Source organism: Seriola aureovittata, chromosome 13 (genome assembly GCF_021018895.1).
Source record: "Seriola aureovittata isolate HTS-2021-v1 ecotype China chromosome 13, ASM2101889v1, whole genome shotgun sequence".
Lineage (NCBI taxonomy): Eukaryota > Metazoa > Chordata > Actinopteri > Carangiformes > Carangidae > Seriola > Seriola aureovittata.
In genome coordinates, this window is record NC_079376.1 from 5371545 (window position 1) to 5391726 (window position 20182).

At 41.2% G+C, this 20182-nt stretch overlaps 1 protein-coding gene across 1 annotated transcript in view; it reads right to left on the reverse strand.

The window, feature by feature from the left end:
* Nucleotides 1–20182, reverse strand: part of kcnh5b (potassium voltage-gated channel, subfamily H (eag-related), member 5b) — a 134822-nt gene that overhangs the window by 74622 nt on the left and 40018 nt on the right. Inside the window, exons 7-8 of the mRNA XM_056394309.1 lie at nt 18407–18564; nt 17312–17583 (exon numbers count right to left, since the gene is read on the reverse strand). Coding sequence (XP_056250284.1) covers nt 17312–17583; nt 18407–18564 — 430 coding nt within the window. The remainder of the gene's footprint in view (nt 1–17311; nt 17584–18406; nt 18565–20182) is intronic.

Consider the following 20182-nt stretch of genomic DNA (forward strand, 5'->3'; position numbering starts at 1 on the left):
CTTTCTGGAGTATCTTGGCATGGACTTATAACTGGAAGCCAGCCACAGAGAAAGGAGTGGCCTTTTGTCAGTCTGACAAAATGACTATCAAGTTGCATTTCTGGAAGTGTAGGATCAAAGGATGTTGAAGTTTGACCCACACTGGGGACTAAGGATATCAGGGTAACTCTGCCATTTTTCAATACCTGTCTCCATCTTTATAGAAGTGCAGAACTGAATTGCTGGTTGTCAATTAATGACAGAGCACTGAGACCCCCCCCCCTTGCGCCCAATGGCCAGACACTTTCCACAGCAGCTCCACTGCCACTAGTAGAGTAAGTAAGTGTGTGTGCAGAGCTGAATGAAGTACTAAGGTTGGAAAGGACTACATAAATTTGCTGGAAAGTCCAGAACCAAAAGTAATGGTGTGTTCTTCTAATGGCTGCTCTTTGTAAATTTGTACAGTCAAAATTCTACAAGTCCATGGGCAAAAATTTATTTAAAAAGAAAATGTATGCTCTGGGTAGCTTTAGGGGACACCAGAAGCCTTCCCTGCAACAGACAACTAAGTGGGTAATTGTTTTGTATAATAAAGTTAAGTTTAGATCAATATAAATTGTGACATTTAACATTATTTCCAGGTTGCTAACAAGAAAAAAATAAAAATTTTGGGCTGGCCTCCATCATTTACATCCTGCACTGGCTCTTTATTAGATGGATTTAACAGTGACGGATGACCACCAGACCGTAAATACCTGATAAACAGCTGCTCATTATTCAGTGGACTGTGGGACTGAGGCGACGGCCCTTGTTAGCCTGTCTCAATGACATCTCGTCTTGGGATGCAGCAACATATCTGAATAAGCATCCAAATGTACAGCTTTCACACAGCAGCATCAGCAGTGGGGACAATGAAAATGGTAAATGCTTAACAACAAAACACCAAAGCAGCCCTTTGTCCCTGTTCCACTGAGGCTCTGGATTAAACCGTCCACAGATAAATAATGAGTTTACCTGAATACAGGCAGAAGCAGAGCCTGCTGGATGGTTGCATTTGCTTTCTAAGGTTTTTTTTGAGGCAATATGATGATGCTGAATGCCAATTCTCTTCCACGGTTGTTTTGGCTGCACATGTAGCAGGACAGAAAAGCAGATTTGTAGAGTGAATAAATATCTAAGCACCTGAGTGTGTGTCCTTTGCTTTTGGCGACTCAGTGACAAGATCCTTGTTTGGAGAGCTACTTTGCTCCAAGACCTGGTGATGAAAACACTGCAAGGAAAGCAGGAAGACTATACTCCTCTTTTTACATTTATTATTCAGTGTGCCAAGGTGCCCAGCGCTCTCCCTCTACCATGTTTAGCATTCTGTTACGAGTAACGCCGTGACTTTCTAAAGCTGCTGACGAGAGGACGGCATTGTGATGAAAGAGAATAAGAGTATGAGACTGTGAATGGTAATGCAACCTCCAGAGGACAGAACAATGAATGCATCTACAGTAAGGAGATTCATAACCAACGAATCCAGGCACCAATAGAGGCTCAAAGGAGACTGACATAAAGTTAAAAAAGTAAGAATGGATAAAGATCACTGCATCTAATCCCTGGACCAGCTGGGAAAACACAGGTGGATTAAGTAAACAGAACAATTGCCTGAATCTGCAAAGCGAGCGCTGAGTTGTCCATCAACTTCACCTTTTAAACCCAGCAGAGCTGCTGAGTGTCCAACAACAGAGGATGTCTAGTTGTAGTGGGCAACTCCTGGGAGGAAATTTGAGGAATTGTATGAATGTAAAGCAGGGTACTGCTGAAAAGCAGCAAACGTGCTTAGAAAACTTTTGAGAGTTTTGCAAAGAAAGTTTTTGAGTTTTTCAAAAAAGAGACTCGGTTCAAACAGACCAAGTGTCCCACAACAAAACCCAGAGCTGGAGAGAACAGCAAAAAACTCAACCTAAGGAACGGACGTCCAAGTACATTCACCAGTGAACTTTCCACTACATTTCTTAACAATTTTGTGAAGTGCGTGACATGTAGCTGCTGGAAAACTCAAACAGAGCTACTCCGGAGAAAGAAGTAGTGAACCTGTGTTAATGCCACAGCTCTAGTGGTTCCAGTCACTTTAATTCTAACTGAAAGTTCATAACCTGTGTTCAGGAAGAAAAAATGGGTTGTCATTTGGAAGCACTTTAAATATAATGCCATAGTGTGTAGTAATATTACTGTCAGGAGAGAAGCTGCAGCTAAAAAATATCTGGGAAGAATAACGTTAACGAAAGTGAAGAGACACATGAAGGCCCAACAAACAAAAACGACCTTAACAATAAGATGTTTAATAAAGGCAGTGGTGTAAGTTTTGGACAAGTTAAAATATTTGACTTGGTGATGGCACTGGAAGTCAGGTAATCACCAGAGTTATAACAGTTCATCCTGCGAGTGACATGGATATGTGGATCCATCCAATACTTCTGGAGATATTTCAATCAAAACAACATAAAAATTCATCGTGACACTAGAGGAAAAGTCAGATGATCACCAAAATCATTAGGATTCTTCCTCTGGGAACCATGAATGTAAGTGCCAAATGTCACGACAATCTGTCAAACAGTTGTTGAGAGATTCAGTTTGGGCTGCATGGACAGAAACTATTAGGACCACATGATCCAGAAAATACATAACTTTGCTTCTGTGTCTCACGCTTTTTGAGTTATGAGAGAAAATGTAAAGTGTATGATATATTCTATCTTAACCATATCTTAGCCCTTGACTGAACTCTCCACTAAATTTTCACTGAAATCTGATAGGCAGTTTATCCTGACTAACCCACAAACTAACGAAGCACAAGCAGAACAGAAAACTTGACCTCTTGGAGTGGGTGATGAAGTAATGGATCTTTTTTTCTGGGGCCAACTGTCTCCAGAATTGGGGCACTTGATGTTCACAGATTAATCCTGACCCTGATGAGTCAGAGGAAAAAGAGAGAGAGGAAGGGGCTGGGCAGATATGAGGGGATGCCTCTGAAAAAAGGGTGGGTGGAAAGAGGGAGGACAGAGAGAGAGGGGGAAGATAATGAGAGATGGAGAGAGAGAGAGAGAGAGAGAGAGAGAGAGAGAGAGAGAGAGAGAGAGAGAGAGAGAAAGAATGGGTGACAGAGGAAAAAGTGACAAAAGGAGAAAGCGCAAGACAGCTCTTTATGGATTAGTGGACTAATCGCCTTGCTGTTGCTGCTGTCAGACAGAGAGGCCACACACAGCACTGCCTCCCTCAGGATCAGCAAATACAATATAGAGCTCTCTCTCCCTCTTTTCCTCTCTCTCTCCTTCACCGTCCAATTGTTTCGGAGTGTATGTGTTTCTCTCTCTCCAGAGCTGGCTTTCCAAACTAATCAGGGCATCTCAGATGAGAAGCCAGAGGGGAGGACGACACTCCGAGCTGCTTCCTTTTCTCTCCATCTTCCCATCCTTCCATCTCTCCTCCTATTCTTCTTCTCTTCTTGGCTCCTTTTTCATCCTCTCGTATCGCCATTTCTATTTTTTTTTATTCTCGCCCACTTCTCCTTTTCCTCCAACTCCATCATCTCATCCCCCTCCTCTCCCGTCTTGTAGCACCATTTTCATCAACCTTCCTTCTACCCTCCAAGCCTCCATTCTCCTCTCTCTCTTCCCGTACCTCCCCCGCAGGCCTCTGCGGAGAGTTGTATAAGTGGACTGGGATGCATGGGTGGGGGTGGCAGGTCAGGAGGACTACCAATCTACTGAGTGATACCCAAACTCGTATTGGGATTGTGGTGAAGTAGCTACAGGCTCCAGAAGAGTCCTCGCTGGAGCACTTTTCGCATCAGGCGGGGTTTTAAGTCGGATAAATACTTGGCCAAGGGCGAGAGCGTCTTTCCTCTGTGCTTTCCTTCCCCGCTCCGTTCCTTCATTCCTTTCATCTCTTGTCCCCCGACCCCCCTTTCTCCTCTCCTGCTGAGTCTGGTAAGTCTCTTCCGCTTAGGATACACGGCCATCAAGCCGGGCTCCCCGGGCCAAATCGGCCGCATCCTTCCGCCCGGCTGCGTGCTTCACTGGCGCCGCCAAACATTTGAGCCCAGGTAATTCCCTTAATTCCCTGCGAGCTGGAGCCTGTCAAGTGAGCATTGTTTGCCTGATACTCCTTCCCACCCCCCAACCCACACCCCCTGTCTCGGGCGACCTCACGTTCCTTCTCGCTCCGCACAGAAATGGTCGTCTGGTGTCGCGTCTCAAAATTGTTTAAACAAGTGTAATAAAGATTTTTGCCACCAGGGTGAGATTATCACTTCTACTGCATTTCAATTATTCCTTGTTGCAAAAATCCACTTGTGTCAAGCTACAATCTCTTGAAATGATCTTCTTCATTAGTGTTGCAAAATGGATGGTCTGATTAAGTCGGCCTGATGAGGGTGTCCTTGGCCACAGTGTCAAGTTTCAATATTCATTAGATGGATAAAAATTACTTTTGTAAAATCGTGATTTGCATCGGGATTAAGGGAAACTGACTCATCACATTCATTATAAATGAAAACTAGGACCTGACAAATTACTGACTGACTTGTTAGCATGGATGCCTATTTCCCTGTGCTGCACTTGAAGGCTGTGCAGAGCTTTACCTGCAGCTCAGGATCAGAGCGGCGGCTGCTTCTCATGGCTTTGTGGTCTTAACCAGCCTCACCTCTGTGATCCAGGTGTCCTATTAAATTATTTTCACACCTTTCTGTTCTGTATCATGAAAAACTCTTCCAGTGAGAAACTAGTGGCAGGGGTTGATGATTTGTTTACTCTCTACCAACATCTGCGATGACTTCTTTTTCACCTCGGCGAGCATGGTGAGAGTTCAGAGAGGGAAATCATCTCTCTCAGCCAATTATACTGTGACCAGCTACCAGCACCAAGGTGAAAAGCCTGGGTTACACTCTGGAAGTATTTTATAATTCACACATTCGATGCAGAGCTGTGCTTTTCCATGACCTTTTCAGTTTTCCAATGTTAGTGTCACAAAGAAGAATATGGTAAATGGCAGAGTCAGTGGGAGGAGGAAGATTACAGGAATCAGACAGAGGAGTTTGGGCTTAATAGAAAGTTCTTACACAAGGTTTATGCAATCCTTTCAGATTGTGATTACTGTCTGTGCTCTGAAATCACTGTTACAGGCTGCTGAGAAAGAGGAGGAACCATCTCCTCCGCAATCAAACCGCTAAACAGACGTTTTCTGAGAAACACTGACATGCCGTTGTTGAATGTTTTGACTTTTTAAAAATGTAAGATGATGAGGAAGAAGGTTAAAAAGCTCCTCCACCTCAGGACGTTCATTCAAAACAACTGCATGGCTGCCAAGATAAAACAAAGTTAGTTGTTTCATTCAGTTTTTATTTAATGACAACCTTGTATTATTCTGTCCCCTGAGATTTAAGCAGCAGTTTTTTTTTTCGAAAACTAAAGTATATGACGTGTGCTACTTTTTTCATTGTGTAAATACGGCTTTTTGCTGCAAACTAATTGGTCCCCTAAGAATTTAATTACAACTGAACTGGAATAAGCCACAATGACGTTTAAATCTGTCACTCAGTCAGCACTGCACAGATGTGTTTCATAGTTTGCTGTTGTTATAGAAACCTATAAGAGTTAAATTGCTTCTCTAATATTTGCTACCACTGAACTGCTTGGTGTATTTCATTTTATGTAGGAATATATGTATTTCATGTGGATCACAAAAACTCAACGTTGATTCAACTATTTTACACGCCCTCTGTATTGATCAGAGCTCTTGCACGATGTGACTGCGTGCTGAGCCTAAACTAGTTAAACACTATCTCTGCTTCTGGGAAAACATGCTCTTTCTGGGGTTTTTTTTGTGTTTGGTCTTGAATTGAACACTATTATCATCTTTCAAACTGGACTGTAAAGTCAAAGACACTCAACTGCACAGAACTCTACAGTATGTTGTGGCCTGAAGAAGTAAAACCAAGGAAGTTTCCAGATTCTCTTCGCCGTCTCTTTAAGGACAAACTACAAGCGATCCAGGTTTGTATCCGTGATCTAGTGTTTCTCTGGCTCAGGCCTCAGCTTCATGACCAGAGTCCTCTGCATCACTGAGAACACATAAGGTGTTCACAGCATATATAATTTTCTGCCATGGACCCTGACTACTCATAGCTACAAACAGTGATTGATGGGTGTCAGGTACCAACTTCACTGTTCCATAGGTTTTTTTTGAATGAAGTGAACCTTGGGCCATTCATCATCCGTCAGCTCTGAATGTGGGATCTGCCCCTTTTCTATCATTTTAGACAGTGAGGTCGACTGGAAGATGTGTTTGCAGAGTGATGTTACACCCACAGATGTAACACTCCTGCCCCAGAGCTCATAGTCCAATGGTCGCAGGTTCATATAGAAATGAAATGAAACATCATCCTTATTCACAGAAGTTCACAATTCACAAAAATTTTATTAGTCTTAAAACTTGGTGAGGGATGGAAAAACAGGGCACAGTGAGGTGTCCCAGAGCTGCATAGGTTGTCTTCCACTATGATAGACTTCACTGAATAAAACAAGCGATTGCTGCACTCTCATTTTTTTGAACTGGCCCTTGATCAGGCCGATAATGTGTCGTCTGAGCCTCACTCATGACGAAGTTCAAGTGTGTAGCAAACTGTAATTAAGTTACATTCTATTTGATCCCTGTAACTACATTTTCTTCCTTGTAAGTGTGTGAAGGTAGTGGAGGGAGACCAGGATCAGGGTTTCTATTATCTATCTAAGTGCTGTGGCTAAACACCATCCACTCAGCACAGAATATTTATCAGCTCAAGCAGCATTAATGCAGAATAGATTCAGTCATCTACCACGACTACCTGCAGCATTATTGCATGCTACAGTACAGTACAGTTGTGTGCGTCAATAGTGCTGCATGAGCATAAGAGCCGCACAGGTTCTTCCATGTGCCCTTGGCATCTGTGTTGCTGACTTTACAGCATCACAGAAATATTAAAAAGAACAGTGTCCCTTCACATTAAATCACTTCTGCTGCTCTATAAATGTTTTATAGACCCTTTATATTCTATTCTTTACAACCACCTACAACCACCCTGTAACTCTGGTTACTTCACTGAAAATCAGGACTTTACAAACTCAGCAAAAAAGAAAAAAGTCTCTTTGAATTCACATTAGAGTTGGTGTATTTTGACTTAATGTGTATTTACGCTGCTTTGGAAAAAAAGTCAAATTTTGTGTGTGTACAAAGTGACTGTCTTTGGTGTTTTATTGTACTTTCCTTTGGTAAATACGTGTTCTTTTTGTTAAGTAATTTTTAGTAATAAAAACATTTTGAATGATTTGAAAGATTCTGACAATTATTAATCTTTTCTATGTCAAACTTTTTCATGTCAAGACCACAGACCCCCATTTGATAATATTTTTGCTTTAATATGTTTTATCACCGTGTTAAATGTGGATGGAAATATAGTGAAAAATACATTATTCTCCTTTTTGCTGGGGACCCCCAGGAACCCCATCAAGGACCAATGGGGGTCCCCACACCTCACGTTGAGAACCACAAATTTAGAGAACTCAGAGCTAAGGAAGAGACCACTGTTATCACAGTGTAAGCTATTTATGAATGTGTTTATTATGTATTTATATTGAGTTACAACACTGGTGTCATCAGCACAGATGGAGTCTGTAAGTGGGGAGAGGAAAGGAGGTGGGATCATGCGTTCCGAGGGTGGGATGGGCCACGAGATGGCATGACACTTAGAAGATATCCTACTGCGACTTGTTAATGCTATTATGTAATTACATCTAATGAAATGGCATGGAAATGATAATGGGCTATTATGCTAATTGCTATTTAATGGTGCTGATCAAAGTTTCATGGTCCTATACATTTGCTATATAATATCCGTGTGCGGGGCTGTGTGTTCATGTGAATGCATGTATGTGTGTTTATGCGTGTGAATTTGTGATTTCTGGAACTTGTAGGTTCAGAGCTCTGTATGTGTTCCTTCTAAATGTATTCTTGTGAGTCAAGCGTGATCACAGGTTGGTTTGCACGGGTCAGTAAAAGCTGTTTAGCACTCTGCTGATGGCCACAGATAAAGTTAAGTGGCCCATTAATCCTGAACTGTCTTTGTGGCAAACAGGGTGTAGGACATGTGGGAGGACAGCTGGGAGAGAGAGGGGGCAGGGGACAGGACGGAGGAGGAGCCGCACAGATCGGCCTCTGTCGCACTGATAGGAGGAAGAGTCACTCAGATGTCAGTGCACATACAGTCCTCTGTGCTCAGTCTGGGTCGATTATCGGAGACGACGACGGACAAACAGACTGACTCTCAGGCTGAGAAGCAGACACACAGACAGAAGGACAGAGGGACATGCTGTCAGATGGGAAGTGACTCCTGAGCTTTTGTACTGTTGCACGACAGTATCACAACATGTTTCATGCAGGAACTGTCTCATCACAATATGAAGATATTGTTATTTTCTAATCAATGGGTTGATGAGCATCTCAACAGCATGTCACAGGAAGAAGAAGAAAGAGGCGGAGAAGCTGGCCTGCAGCAGAGTAGTGGACAAAAAATGGACCATGAATATTGGCCCTTATCTCTACAGTAGTTATGTTTTTATTTCTGTGTGTAGGTGTTGACCTCAATGAACTCAAACAAAAGCAGAGCTGTGAGCTGTCAGCGCAGGTTGGCAACGCACAAAAGACGACAACAGGCCTGGCTACCAGCACTCAGCTGGTGAGTCAGACTCACCGGGGCTGAGGTACGACCCACATGCTTTCTTTGGCACGGGAAACAGGTGGTAGCAAGTTTTACAGCTTGTAGGTAGCTGGTGTAGCTCCTTAATTAAGTATTGATCAATTTTCTTAGATGCATAAAAATTGATCTCCACTAACAATTCTGCCACAACAGTGACAGACTCTTGAGATCCTCAACAATGAGCTGGGAGGAATTTTGGGGAAGTGAGGAGACCAACTCTACCAATTATAAATTTGGAAAAGTTTGGACCAAATATTTGGATCTGTTTACAACAGGAATGTCAGATATGGCATTTCCATCGTGGACATGTTATTGGATATTGATTCATCTGATCACATTCTGTTCAACAAGCTTTTGTTCTCAGTATGCTAAACCACTGGTTCCCAAGATGATTAAAGAAAGCAGACAAGCTGCTTTTCTTTTTTTCCTGTGAAAAACTGAATACTTCTACTGCCTCTTCAATTTTGTAAAAATACTTCAAATTAAACCATCTGAGAAAGAAAACTAACTGACGTCCGCACTAAAACTGTGTTGAGAGAGGTCACACGTAAATGTTTCATTTTAAAAAAAAGGCTGTGACCCACTGTGCTGTAACTGTATTATATGAAAAGCAAAAACAAACAACACTGTATATGGAGAGGTATTTTCAAAGTGGAAACAGTTAATCTAATGTGACTTTCAGTTGACTTGTACAACTTTTTGCTGCTGTGGACGCTGCTACAGTAACATAAACTCCTCAATCAATAGTACAGATGACACTGTCTGTGTACATTACCAACACAGGGACATTATCTAGATTCAGCCTGAAACTGACTGAATGGATGCGATGGCTCGTCTGTCAGTCAGCATTCATCCAAGACGCATGATAACAACAACCTGTATCTTGTATCCTGTCAGAGGTGTCCACAGATCAAAAGCATCAACTGATCAACTGGTCCAGCTCCATTAACACTGCCTTCAAACTTGGCATGTCACTGCTTCACCACAATCAACCACGGGGCCAATCAGGGCCTGTCTGCCATTTTCCCTCAAGACAAGACATCTGTGTCGCACTCAGCCTCCTGTCGCCAACAGAGAGCATTTGTCAAGTGGGATTAACTTTGAATTAAAGGAAGAGACGGGGGTTTGAGAAGACTTTAAACAGGCAGAGGACCTGATGTGCAGCACTTGACCCAGACTTTGTCTTTGCTTTTCACTGTTCACTCTCTCTAACCTTCATGTTTCACTTTCCTTCCCTCCATCTACCTTTGTGTAATTGACCGTCTCTGTCTTTGTTGATCTTGTATGTTTCCATGCAACTGTCAGGAAAAGTTTAGGCAAATATTTGACATCTTTGAAAATAATAAATCTTTTGGAAACTGATCAGGCAGGTTGGTCGGGTTGTCTGATTTTCCTCTGACATGCAGCGTACTGCTTTGAGTCATTAATGCAAAGCCAATGTATTGTCTGGCTGATCAATCAATCACTGTAATCTGCTGAGTCTGACAGATGCTGGCACCATTCAACTGAATGACAGTCTGAACAATTGCCTCCATCCTTCCTCACTGAAGGTTAAAGTCTCAGTTCGCCTCCGTCTTTGTTATAAACAGCGACACAAGCCCTGACTTCCATCAACCAAAGCCAGGCAGATTATTTTGCCTTTGTTTATTCGTCTACCTGTCGTCTCAGTTTGTAAATTCCTGAAAATCATCGATAAAATCTTACGATATATTTACATTTATTCATTAAGGAGATGCTTTTTATCCAAAGTGACTCAAAAGTGAGGGACATCATTGAAGCTTCAGTGCAGTAGGAGATCTTGGTGTAAGTACTACATGTGTTCAATAAGCGCAAGATCAGGTTAAGATTTGATGAAAAGTCTTTTGAAGAGGCTGCATGATTAGAAAGAAAGAAATGTGTGTGTTTTTGATTAGATGGTTGAAATAAGGTCCGTGGTTAACACAAGCTTTTTCATATTTTTTTCTACAACATAAAATATGTCAGTGAATAGAGTTTATTATCTACAGTAATCCAAAAGACAGTGTTAAAATCCCATTTGCTTTTTGTCTAGGGAACCAGGGTGATGCTAGCTTTGGAGTTAGCCTACAAAAACATATCATCCCTGCAGCACTCTGTGGTTGTGCTGATTGACAGTGTTCAGAACGATCGGCGATAGCGTTGATGTAATGCTTGTGATGTCACACAGCATCATTTGTGTCATCACATGAGGTGTTGGCAAACTGACAAAGCAGGTGTCATGTTGGCAGAAGACTCAAAAATTATTTTCATTAATGTGTTATAACTGATCTGAAAAATTCAGTAAATTATTTATTGACCTTTTACACAGCAGTAATATTTACAACTTATAAACTCATCTTAAATGGTGCATTAATACAAAGTGGTACCAAGCTGTTTATTCTCTCTGCAGCCGCCCTTCTACGATGTTGTAAAAATGATTTATATTGTAATGCGCCACCATTCTCTCAGAGAAATCTGGGAACCAGAATGAATGGACCCCCTGTCTGTGCATCTCACTATCACTTCTCACTTGCTGAGATCAGGAAACTGCCCACACAGGATGTGTGATGGTCTGCCACAACAAGAAGACTATCAGTCACAGCCAGACAGAACAGACACTGAAGAGCATATCATGTCTGTGTACTGTTTACTACCGAGCTGAGGCTGTTTACTGTCCAGCTGCCAGGAACAAACAATATGCAGTACAGCCGAGGGAGGCTCTGCTTTGGCCCTGATACTAAACTCCGGGGCAGGAACAGATCGGGCCGAGACAAAAACATGAACGCGCTCTAGTTCCAAAATGAGATTCGGCCATTTTAAAATGCCTGCTGTCACCAAATGAGTGATTCAAAAAAAGGCTTCACGGTGCTTTTAAAACAGCCAAATCCAAATGCTCTCCACAGGCCGGATCATCTGGAGTTCTAGCAAACTCTAAATTGGCTAGGAGGTTTGTAACCATGAGGAACAATTGTGTGTCCTGCCAAACAGATATGAAAACACACTTAAAAATAACCACTGGCGACTCGCCCTCAGTTTCAAGTTGTCTGATTTAAGTTTCTACTTCCTTCAGAAAACCGGGCAAACTCAGACAATATCACAGATTTCCAGCAGCTGTAGTGGGGTTTGAAGGCAGAAAATGTTCCAGCGATCTAAAACATCAACCACTAACCATTACCAAAGAGCAATGGCTTCTATCTAGAGTTGCCCATGTTTCTACATGCACACAAACTTCCCTCTATGCCTTCAGTTTGTGCATTAATCCTCAGGTTTTTGTATTCATGTGGCACGTGAGCCACTGCCATAATGAGGAATACCCTGATTCCTGTTGAACAAAGTCAAATGAGGGCCAGGAGTTGTTCAGCCCTCCCATCAGAGAAAGTCGACAACTTAAGTACATGCTTAAAAGTGACTTGGTTGTGTGAGTAACGCAAAGAAAAAGAAGGAGAAACATAATTTAAGAGACATAATTGGGTCTAGTTGTGTTTCAAGTTAAGCATTCATGAACTTAGCACATGATCATCAACTATATTATTAAAACAAAAGACATTTAAGCAGATCATTCCAGAGTTGTTATACAAGCCTCAAATGCAGAGATGCTGCATTTTTAAAATCTAATTTAGTTAAAGAATTGATCTAAAGCCTCTGTCTCCTCTTCATATTGGAATATTTATCATTTTCACTTGTACTTAATATCTTCTTAATTCACCTAATGTTATCATTCTGTATCTCCACACTGTAAATGTTCTCCATAAGAAAGTTTCTTCGTCCAGTTTGTCCTTATCCAAATGAATGGTCTAAGGATAGATTGTTCTCTGTGTTGTACAGATTGTAAAGCCCTTTGAAGAACATTTGTATTGTGAGATTTTGAGATATATGAATAAAGCTGACTTGGCGAAACTTTGGCCGTATTTGCTCATGATGTTTCGGTGCACAACCAGTGAAATGATGAAGACCTGTGATAGAAGACAAGCTCATTCTGGGTACCCAGACCTGCACAACACCACCTTAAAATCATACCCCAGTCTAAGCAGCGAGACTTTACCACAAAAGCATGTCAGACAGGGCTACCTGACAGTAAACAATAGCACAGTTACTTTGTGCACATGGATGACATAAGCTACAGCTTGCCTCTGCCAAAGTCTTCTGGGCCCAACACTATCAACTCTGTGCAAAACCCAGGACAATCGCTTTTCTACAGTATTAAGCACATGGCAACTATGGTTAAGGATAGGGAAAGACTTTTGGCAAATAAACTATAGTTAAGGCACGGTTAGGATTAGACAACCACAACACTACGTTGACGTCAGGGAAAGGTTGTGGCTAATGAAAAGTTGAAAGTTTATAGCAGGCACTGGACATGAATTATAAGGTGTGGGGTGGTGAACACAGCTTGTACCACTGCTCATGTGTAGGGAACCTCAGGACCAGAATGCATTGCCAACACGGGGCAGTTTAAATCTTGAGTAAAGGACAAAAGTCTTTTTGGAAAACTAAACTGGAAAAGGGATGAAAGAACACTAAGCTTAACATCTCTGAGTGAGTGTTTGTGTGAATATTTTTTTTCTTCAAAGTGTAATTGTTTGTTTCCTACATGAAACAGAACTCATTACCCATGAGGCACTGATAGACTTCCTCCTAAAACACACTGCACAATTCTGAAAGTAAATGGCCACTAGATACAGAAGCACTGTGGTCTAACAGGGCTTTCGAGGAAATCTTCCTGTTTTATTGACCAGAAAACAATTAACCTAAGGTGGTTCCATATCAGCAGACTCACATGTGCACAACTTATTTACATGATGAGATAAAGGGAGCGCGCATCAGGAATGTTCATGCACACCAAATCTGTTGAATAATATACAGCACTGTTGGCCCGAAGGCAGGAAGCTTCAAGGAAAAAACACAACGGACATACAGTCTGACGCGAAGTCAAACAACTACGAGGTACAAGGACAGATACGAGGTTCCAGGTTCAGGTACGTCTGACGAGCTTAACAGTGAGTAGATAAACAACGTACAGATTCTATATGACCTATGTACAGACACATATCTAACCAAACAATTTCACTTAAAACACACATTTTACATCCTGTAGAAAACCCTTTCCACTGTGGACAACATGACTGCCCATCTTTTGTTATCTAATAAAAAGGTCAGTGCTGCAGCCGTTTAACCTTAATACCAACAACTGTTCTGTTTGTCACTTTTCCATCAAAGCCTCCAGGCTTCGACTTCTTAGAAAAATAAAAGGATTTAATGTAAGAATCTGTGCTCTCAGTTTTGCAGACTGTGCATATACAGTTTAATAATTGATGCACTCAAAGTAACTTTTCCTTCAGGATATAGACATTGTTACACAAGCTCCATCCCATCAGGCCAGCAGAGAAGCAAGAACACCAGAGAGAAAAGGGTTTGAAAACCTACAGGTTGCTGAACCACAGACACAAGATATTGTTAAAACCATAAATATGGATATTTAAGATGCTTAACATCCTGATATCCTGTGCCTTCATAACTAGATCTCCAACAGCTCCATCATATCTTTGCAATCTCACTTCACTACAATAACATCAGAGAGACCAATAGACCCGAGTGTGCAAATGTACAAAGTCTGAATACATCAATGTGTTTTACATGTAACACTAACTAGCTGTTTCTCTGCAGAACCGAGCTTTAAGAAGAAAGTGGATATGGAAAGACTGAACTAACACGGTTACCTGCTGTTGTCAATAATCAGGTTTCCTGCTGAGTCCCTTACAAAATGCAACTAATGTTCACCTGTCGTTATGAAACTTTTTTTTTTTCAGATAGCGATGTTTCGCCTGCAGATCTCAGCTGCCAGTGGGTTGCATCATTAATTAATGTCAGTATAAAACTCATTGCATTCCTCCATAAACCATTTACAGTGAGACAGCTATTATTACTTGATCAATTAATAATTAGTCAACAGACAACAAATCACCAAACAGTCATTTATCAAACACAAATGCCAAATCTGACAGTTTCTCTTGTTTCTCTATTTTCTATCATGAGAAATTAAATGTCTTTGGGTTTGAAATGACATTTGAACAAAAAAGCCATTTGAAGATGTTACTGTGGGCTTTGGGACATTTTCCTGTGTTTTCTGATATTTTGAAGAAAGGAATATCTTCGCACACTGGTCTTGCTCAGCGTCAGTATAGAGAGCATAGAGAGACTGATACGTTAGGATGATCAATAAATTGTGATGCTGAGAAAGAGCAGTGTGCGGGATGTTCTTCTCTTCAAGACTGAAGGGACACTTTCCAACACATCTACATCTAAGACATTTGGATGTGTGAATATCTTCATCGAGAAAACTGATATTCTAAAGAATTATCTATTGATTGATTAATCTAATAAACAACGGACACATTAATTTATAGTGATATTAATGGTTAGTTGCAGCCCTGAAAGAGATTTACTGTATCTGTAGTTGTGTCTGGCTTAATATGTGGGTGTTGGATACATTTGCAAAGTAAAGATGCGTGACAGAGAGGTGTTGTGAAAGAATTTATAAATGATCAATGGAAGGAGAAAGTTCAACTCGACCTCTTCAGAAGCAGAAATGTTTAAGAGATTTTTTGCTCATTTGTCACACAAGACAAAGACCTTTGTTGTAAGATGAGTAAAATCCATATATTACACAAACAATGTATTTCCCCACTCACTGTTAAAGAAGAATAACTCGTTGTTCCCTTCATTTGTTCAGATGATTCCTAAGATGAACCACATTGAGTACAGTTTGCCACTAATCACATGTCACATGCTGCTTTCTAATATTCTCCTCAGTTATCTGCTGCTTTCATCATCAGCATGATGTTGCCTGCTGAGCAGATCTGTGTGCAGCCTCTGACAGTGTGAAAAAACTGTTCAGATTTCTCATTATCTTAACTCCACTGGAAAAGAGAGTTCAATTAACAAACAGGCTTGTGGTGTCACACCTGAAACTTTACTGTTGGGTTAACTGCTGGATGTTTTGGGGGGAACTAATAGATTAATGAAGTCTTTATGCAGTAGTCAATATTTTACATAGTGGTGATGATTAGCAGGATCAGCTGTGATTGGGAACAGCTTAAAAAATAATTAGGAAAAATAACAGTTGGCAGTCAGTCTGCAAGCAGCCTCTGGTGGCTCCATTTGACTCTACAATCTGAACAAAACAACACAGCTGACACAGCTGAGGTGCACATGAATGCAGTTCTGTCTGTATGACATTGAACTGTGTATGTGGACATGTTCTACACAGGTAACTGGTTTGCAACAAAATCTGCATCACAAGGACGACAGTCCCTATCCAGACACTGAAAGCATCATTTGAGCTTCAGAGGCTGATCTGCAGTGGGTCTGAAAATGATAGGTCCCTAAACCCCCCAGGGTGCAAATCATTTTTCACCCTCTCCATGAAGACCTTTTCCCATACACAATAATTCCAAAAATAAGGCCTGTAAAATAATCAAGACCTTTTACCAAGCCTCAAAACAGCCAGAAAGTACTCTGAAAATTAACACAAATTTAGCCATTTTATCCAGTAAGCAATGAAAAGTCTCAAAGAACGACATGAGCATGTTATTTTCATATCACTGATGTGAGTGGAGTCAGCAGCTCAGCCATAGAGGGACTCCAAAGCCCAGGTTTTAGTCTTGAAACAAAGTCGCATCCACTGAGAAATGTTTTCCATGTAGTTCTCCTATGGTGCACACTGTATTACGCCATGAGTGTGCTTGTGCGCAGTAATACGGTAGTGCAATGGTTGCAATGTAGTACTACGAGACAAAGTGGTGCAAATATTCAGAATAGAGTGTAAACTGATATTTTTTCTGTGGGCAGTGAGTAAAACATGATTTTGCAGATGGCCCCATCTAAAGCAGCACATCACTCAGCTTCTGTGCCAGTGCTCCTGCTGCTTCTCTAAACTGGCAGCACATTGATCTGAATCTACTACAGTTAATACACTGACTATAGAGAAGTACCTCACACAACCCCACGTCAAATAACCCGAACTATCACTTTAGTACATCCGCTGTTCATCACTGTCAGTTTAACAACAGTCTGCCCATGATACTGAGTGTATGCAAGGATATTTTAGCCTGACGCTGACACATGAGTGAGGGTCAAGAGGTCACCAAAATCATTTGCATTTATCCTCCAGAGGTCATGAATGTTCAACCAAATATTATGGCAATCTCATCAGTGCCTACCTCGCTCACACATCTGACTAAAGTGATAGAGAGACCAACCCACATTGGCATCCTTAGGTTACAAAACTAATATGGCAACAATCAGCAAGGACTGAAACGTCCACACAGCTCATCACTTTGTTTCAAATGGCAATATATCGTAAAAACTCCTGTGTTTCCTCAGAGCAGCTCGCTCTGTGGATCCTCTGTCTGTATATAACACTGAAACAGTAGAGTGATACGTCCTGAATGAAAATGGTCTTTTGTGCCGCTTCACTCTGTTAAAAGAACAAAACTACAGCAATACATACAGAAAACCAACAGAAGGCTGCCACCACTGCACAGCTGTATGTCTTGTACTTACATCCCACCATCATCATGGCCACAGAGAAGATCTTCTCTCCGTCCGTGGTGGGGGCGATGTTGCCGAAGCCGATGGTTGTCAGGCTGGTCATGGTGAAATACAGAGAGGTGATGTACAGAGAGTCCTTGCCGGGGCCGCCCTCCCACTGGCCCGAACCGCTGGCGTTGTAGCGGTAAGGCGATCCGATGCTGATGGCCAGCTGGTAGAGCCAGCTGTCCATTTTGATGGTGTTGGTGGCCTCATCAATGACCTCGTAGTCCCCAATGCTGTACCTAATGAGGACAAAACCAGAATGTTAGTGTGTTTAGCTTGACTGCACAGCTCGACCAAGGTGATACATGTGGCTGACATATAAATGAAGCTTATATTAGGAACCAGGAGACAGGGTTGCCTGACTGGTGGAGCAGAGGACAAAACTCACCTGAAAAAAATCTCTGCCTCTAATTTCTCTGTAATTTGCTTTTAGTATGTATGAGTATGTGATGGGCCACTTGAGCAAACCTTAAATATGATTATCAAAACCATTAATCATTAATGTTAGAGCTTCACTTTGCTCTGTCAAAGCTCATATTCAGTTATTTTAGCCTGTAAGGTAGCTAGCATTATTCACTTTCATCTTTATACAAAGTTATTGAAGCTTTGAAAGTGTAAAATCAAGGATAAAGAGAGAATTAAAATGAGTAGTAATGCATCATAAGAATATTGCAGTTGTGTTTAATGTTCGTGAGTAATTTATTTTCAATTAAGGGATGAATTGAAAAGGGATTCTGTGTTTTGGGAGAGCAGAAATTATTTATATAAAAAAAATCCTCGTTTGCCATAGGGTATAAATAAATGAGCATATCACTCGATTTTGTATGACTTGGAGGAAACTGAACAAAGCTTGTAGTCAGCAGAAGAGCAGCATATACTTTGATGGGGAGGGCAGAGGCAATGTTTAGCATACATAACCAATTAGGAACAGTTAGGAAAATGGGTAAATTCCCAGCAGCCAGCAGGAGCCTTTGAATGGCACTAAACTGTGAGGAAATTAGGAAAAGTTCCCTAAGTGACTGTAAACATCATAAAAAACAAAACAAAAGAAAAACAGTGTACCAGATGCAGGCGAGCCAGTGGGCCACCAGTCCAAACACACAGACCAGCAGGACCAGAACGGCAGCACCGTACTCCAGGTAGTGGTCCAGTTTCCTGGCCACCCGCCCCAGGCGCAGCAGGCGCACCACCTTCAGAGAGCTAAACAGACTGCTGATGCCCTGAGGAGGGGGGAGAGAGAAGGGAGGGATAGATGGAAAATGTTTCGGAGGGAGAGAAGAAAATGAAAGTGGAGTAGAAAAGGAGCAACAGAACAGAAGAGAGGAGAAAAGGTGGAGAGTTGAGAGAAGAGGCAGGTGAAGAAAGGGAAAAGGGGTGAGGGCAGGTAAAGGGAGGGAGGAGGAGGAAGAGGAGAAGAAAGGGGATTTACCATCAAAAACAATGGGTCATTGGTTTCAGAGAGAAGAGACAAAAGCAGCTTCCTATCTTTAGCTGATAACCATTAGCTAACTGGAATGAAAACTGTTTCTAGTAGATTTTATCACCTGTAGCTAGATAGCTAATTAAGCTAACAGTAGTTCCATGAGTTTTTCTGAAAACTAACCTAACAGCAGGTTGTGTTTTACTTTTGCAAGAGAGAAGACTTCTAGGATGAGGCCTGACCAATGATTTTGGCAAACGTAAAATTATCTTGGATAAATTAGACTGGGTGCTGAAGTGACAAGTGGACTGAGCCGCTAACGTTAGCCTCAACGTTACCCTCCAGGCCTGGCTCCCACACTGTGAACGTTTTAGTCCTGGATAGTGTTTTTTCTAACACAACAATGACCCCAACAAAATATAGTTAATGATATGATGCTAACTCTTAGTCTTGGAAGTAACGCTTATGCTATAGGTGACTATTTTGAACGCTTTGTTATTTAGCTATTCACTGCTCAAGAGAGAGGTTTAGCAAAGTGTCAATCACTCGATGTAAGCAAATAGAAAGAAGGTTTAAAATATATCATGTTTTTAAAAAAAAAAAAAACACAAACACAAACTTTTAAAAAAGCAAATTACATTTATAGTTCAGGCTCAAATGCTTCCCTAAAACACTAAACTTCAAGTAATTTGGAGGCTCCTATCACCTTGTTGCATTTGCAATAATACACTACAATTTAATAACAGAAGCAAAGCTCTGTAAACATAGTTTTAATTGCTGTGGGCAGCAGCAATTAAAACTTATTTCAAAAGTTTGTTAGAGACATAAATGGTTATGTAAGAGCTACACAAGTGGGGGGAAATAAATTAGAGAGTAAAGGAATACAACAACAGCAACAGTTTGTTTTCAGTCCATCCACAAATGAGCAGCTCCATTCAGAAAAATGCTTCATATTTATCTCTGAGAACCACACTAGCAATACTTGAAACTAACAAATGAGGGTCTCTGCAAAAACAGAAAGGACAATACCTTTCAAAATTATTTCTAAATTATATTTTGTTAATGATATGCAGCTCTAAGCTCAAGGGGGAAGTAAAAAATGTCTGTTCATATTGACAAGTACGGCAACATACAGTGCACTGTAAGTCAAAGAGTTGAGTGTAAAACGATGGACACTTCTCTCCCTAAACTGCCGCCATGTTGGCTATGTCACTGAAGAGGATGGACCATTAACGTTTATTTAATGTGACAAACAAAAGCACATTGTGCACAAACAAAACTTAATAAAAACAAAAACCAAATCTCAAAACATTATTACTATGGCTACAAACAAAGCCACCAACATTAAAGTGCAGTGTAGCGTCTCTACTACATTTCTTATCACATTTGGGAGTGTTAACAGCGACACAGTGCCTAAA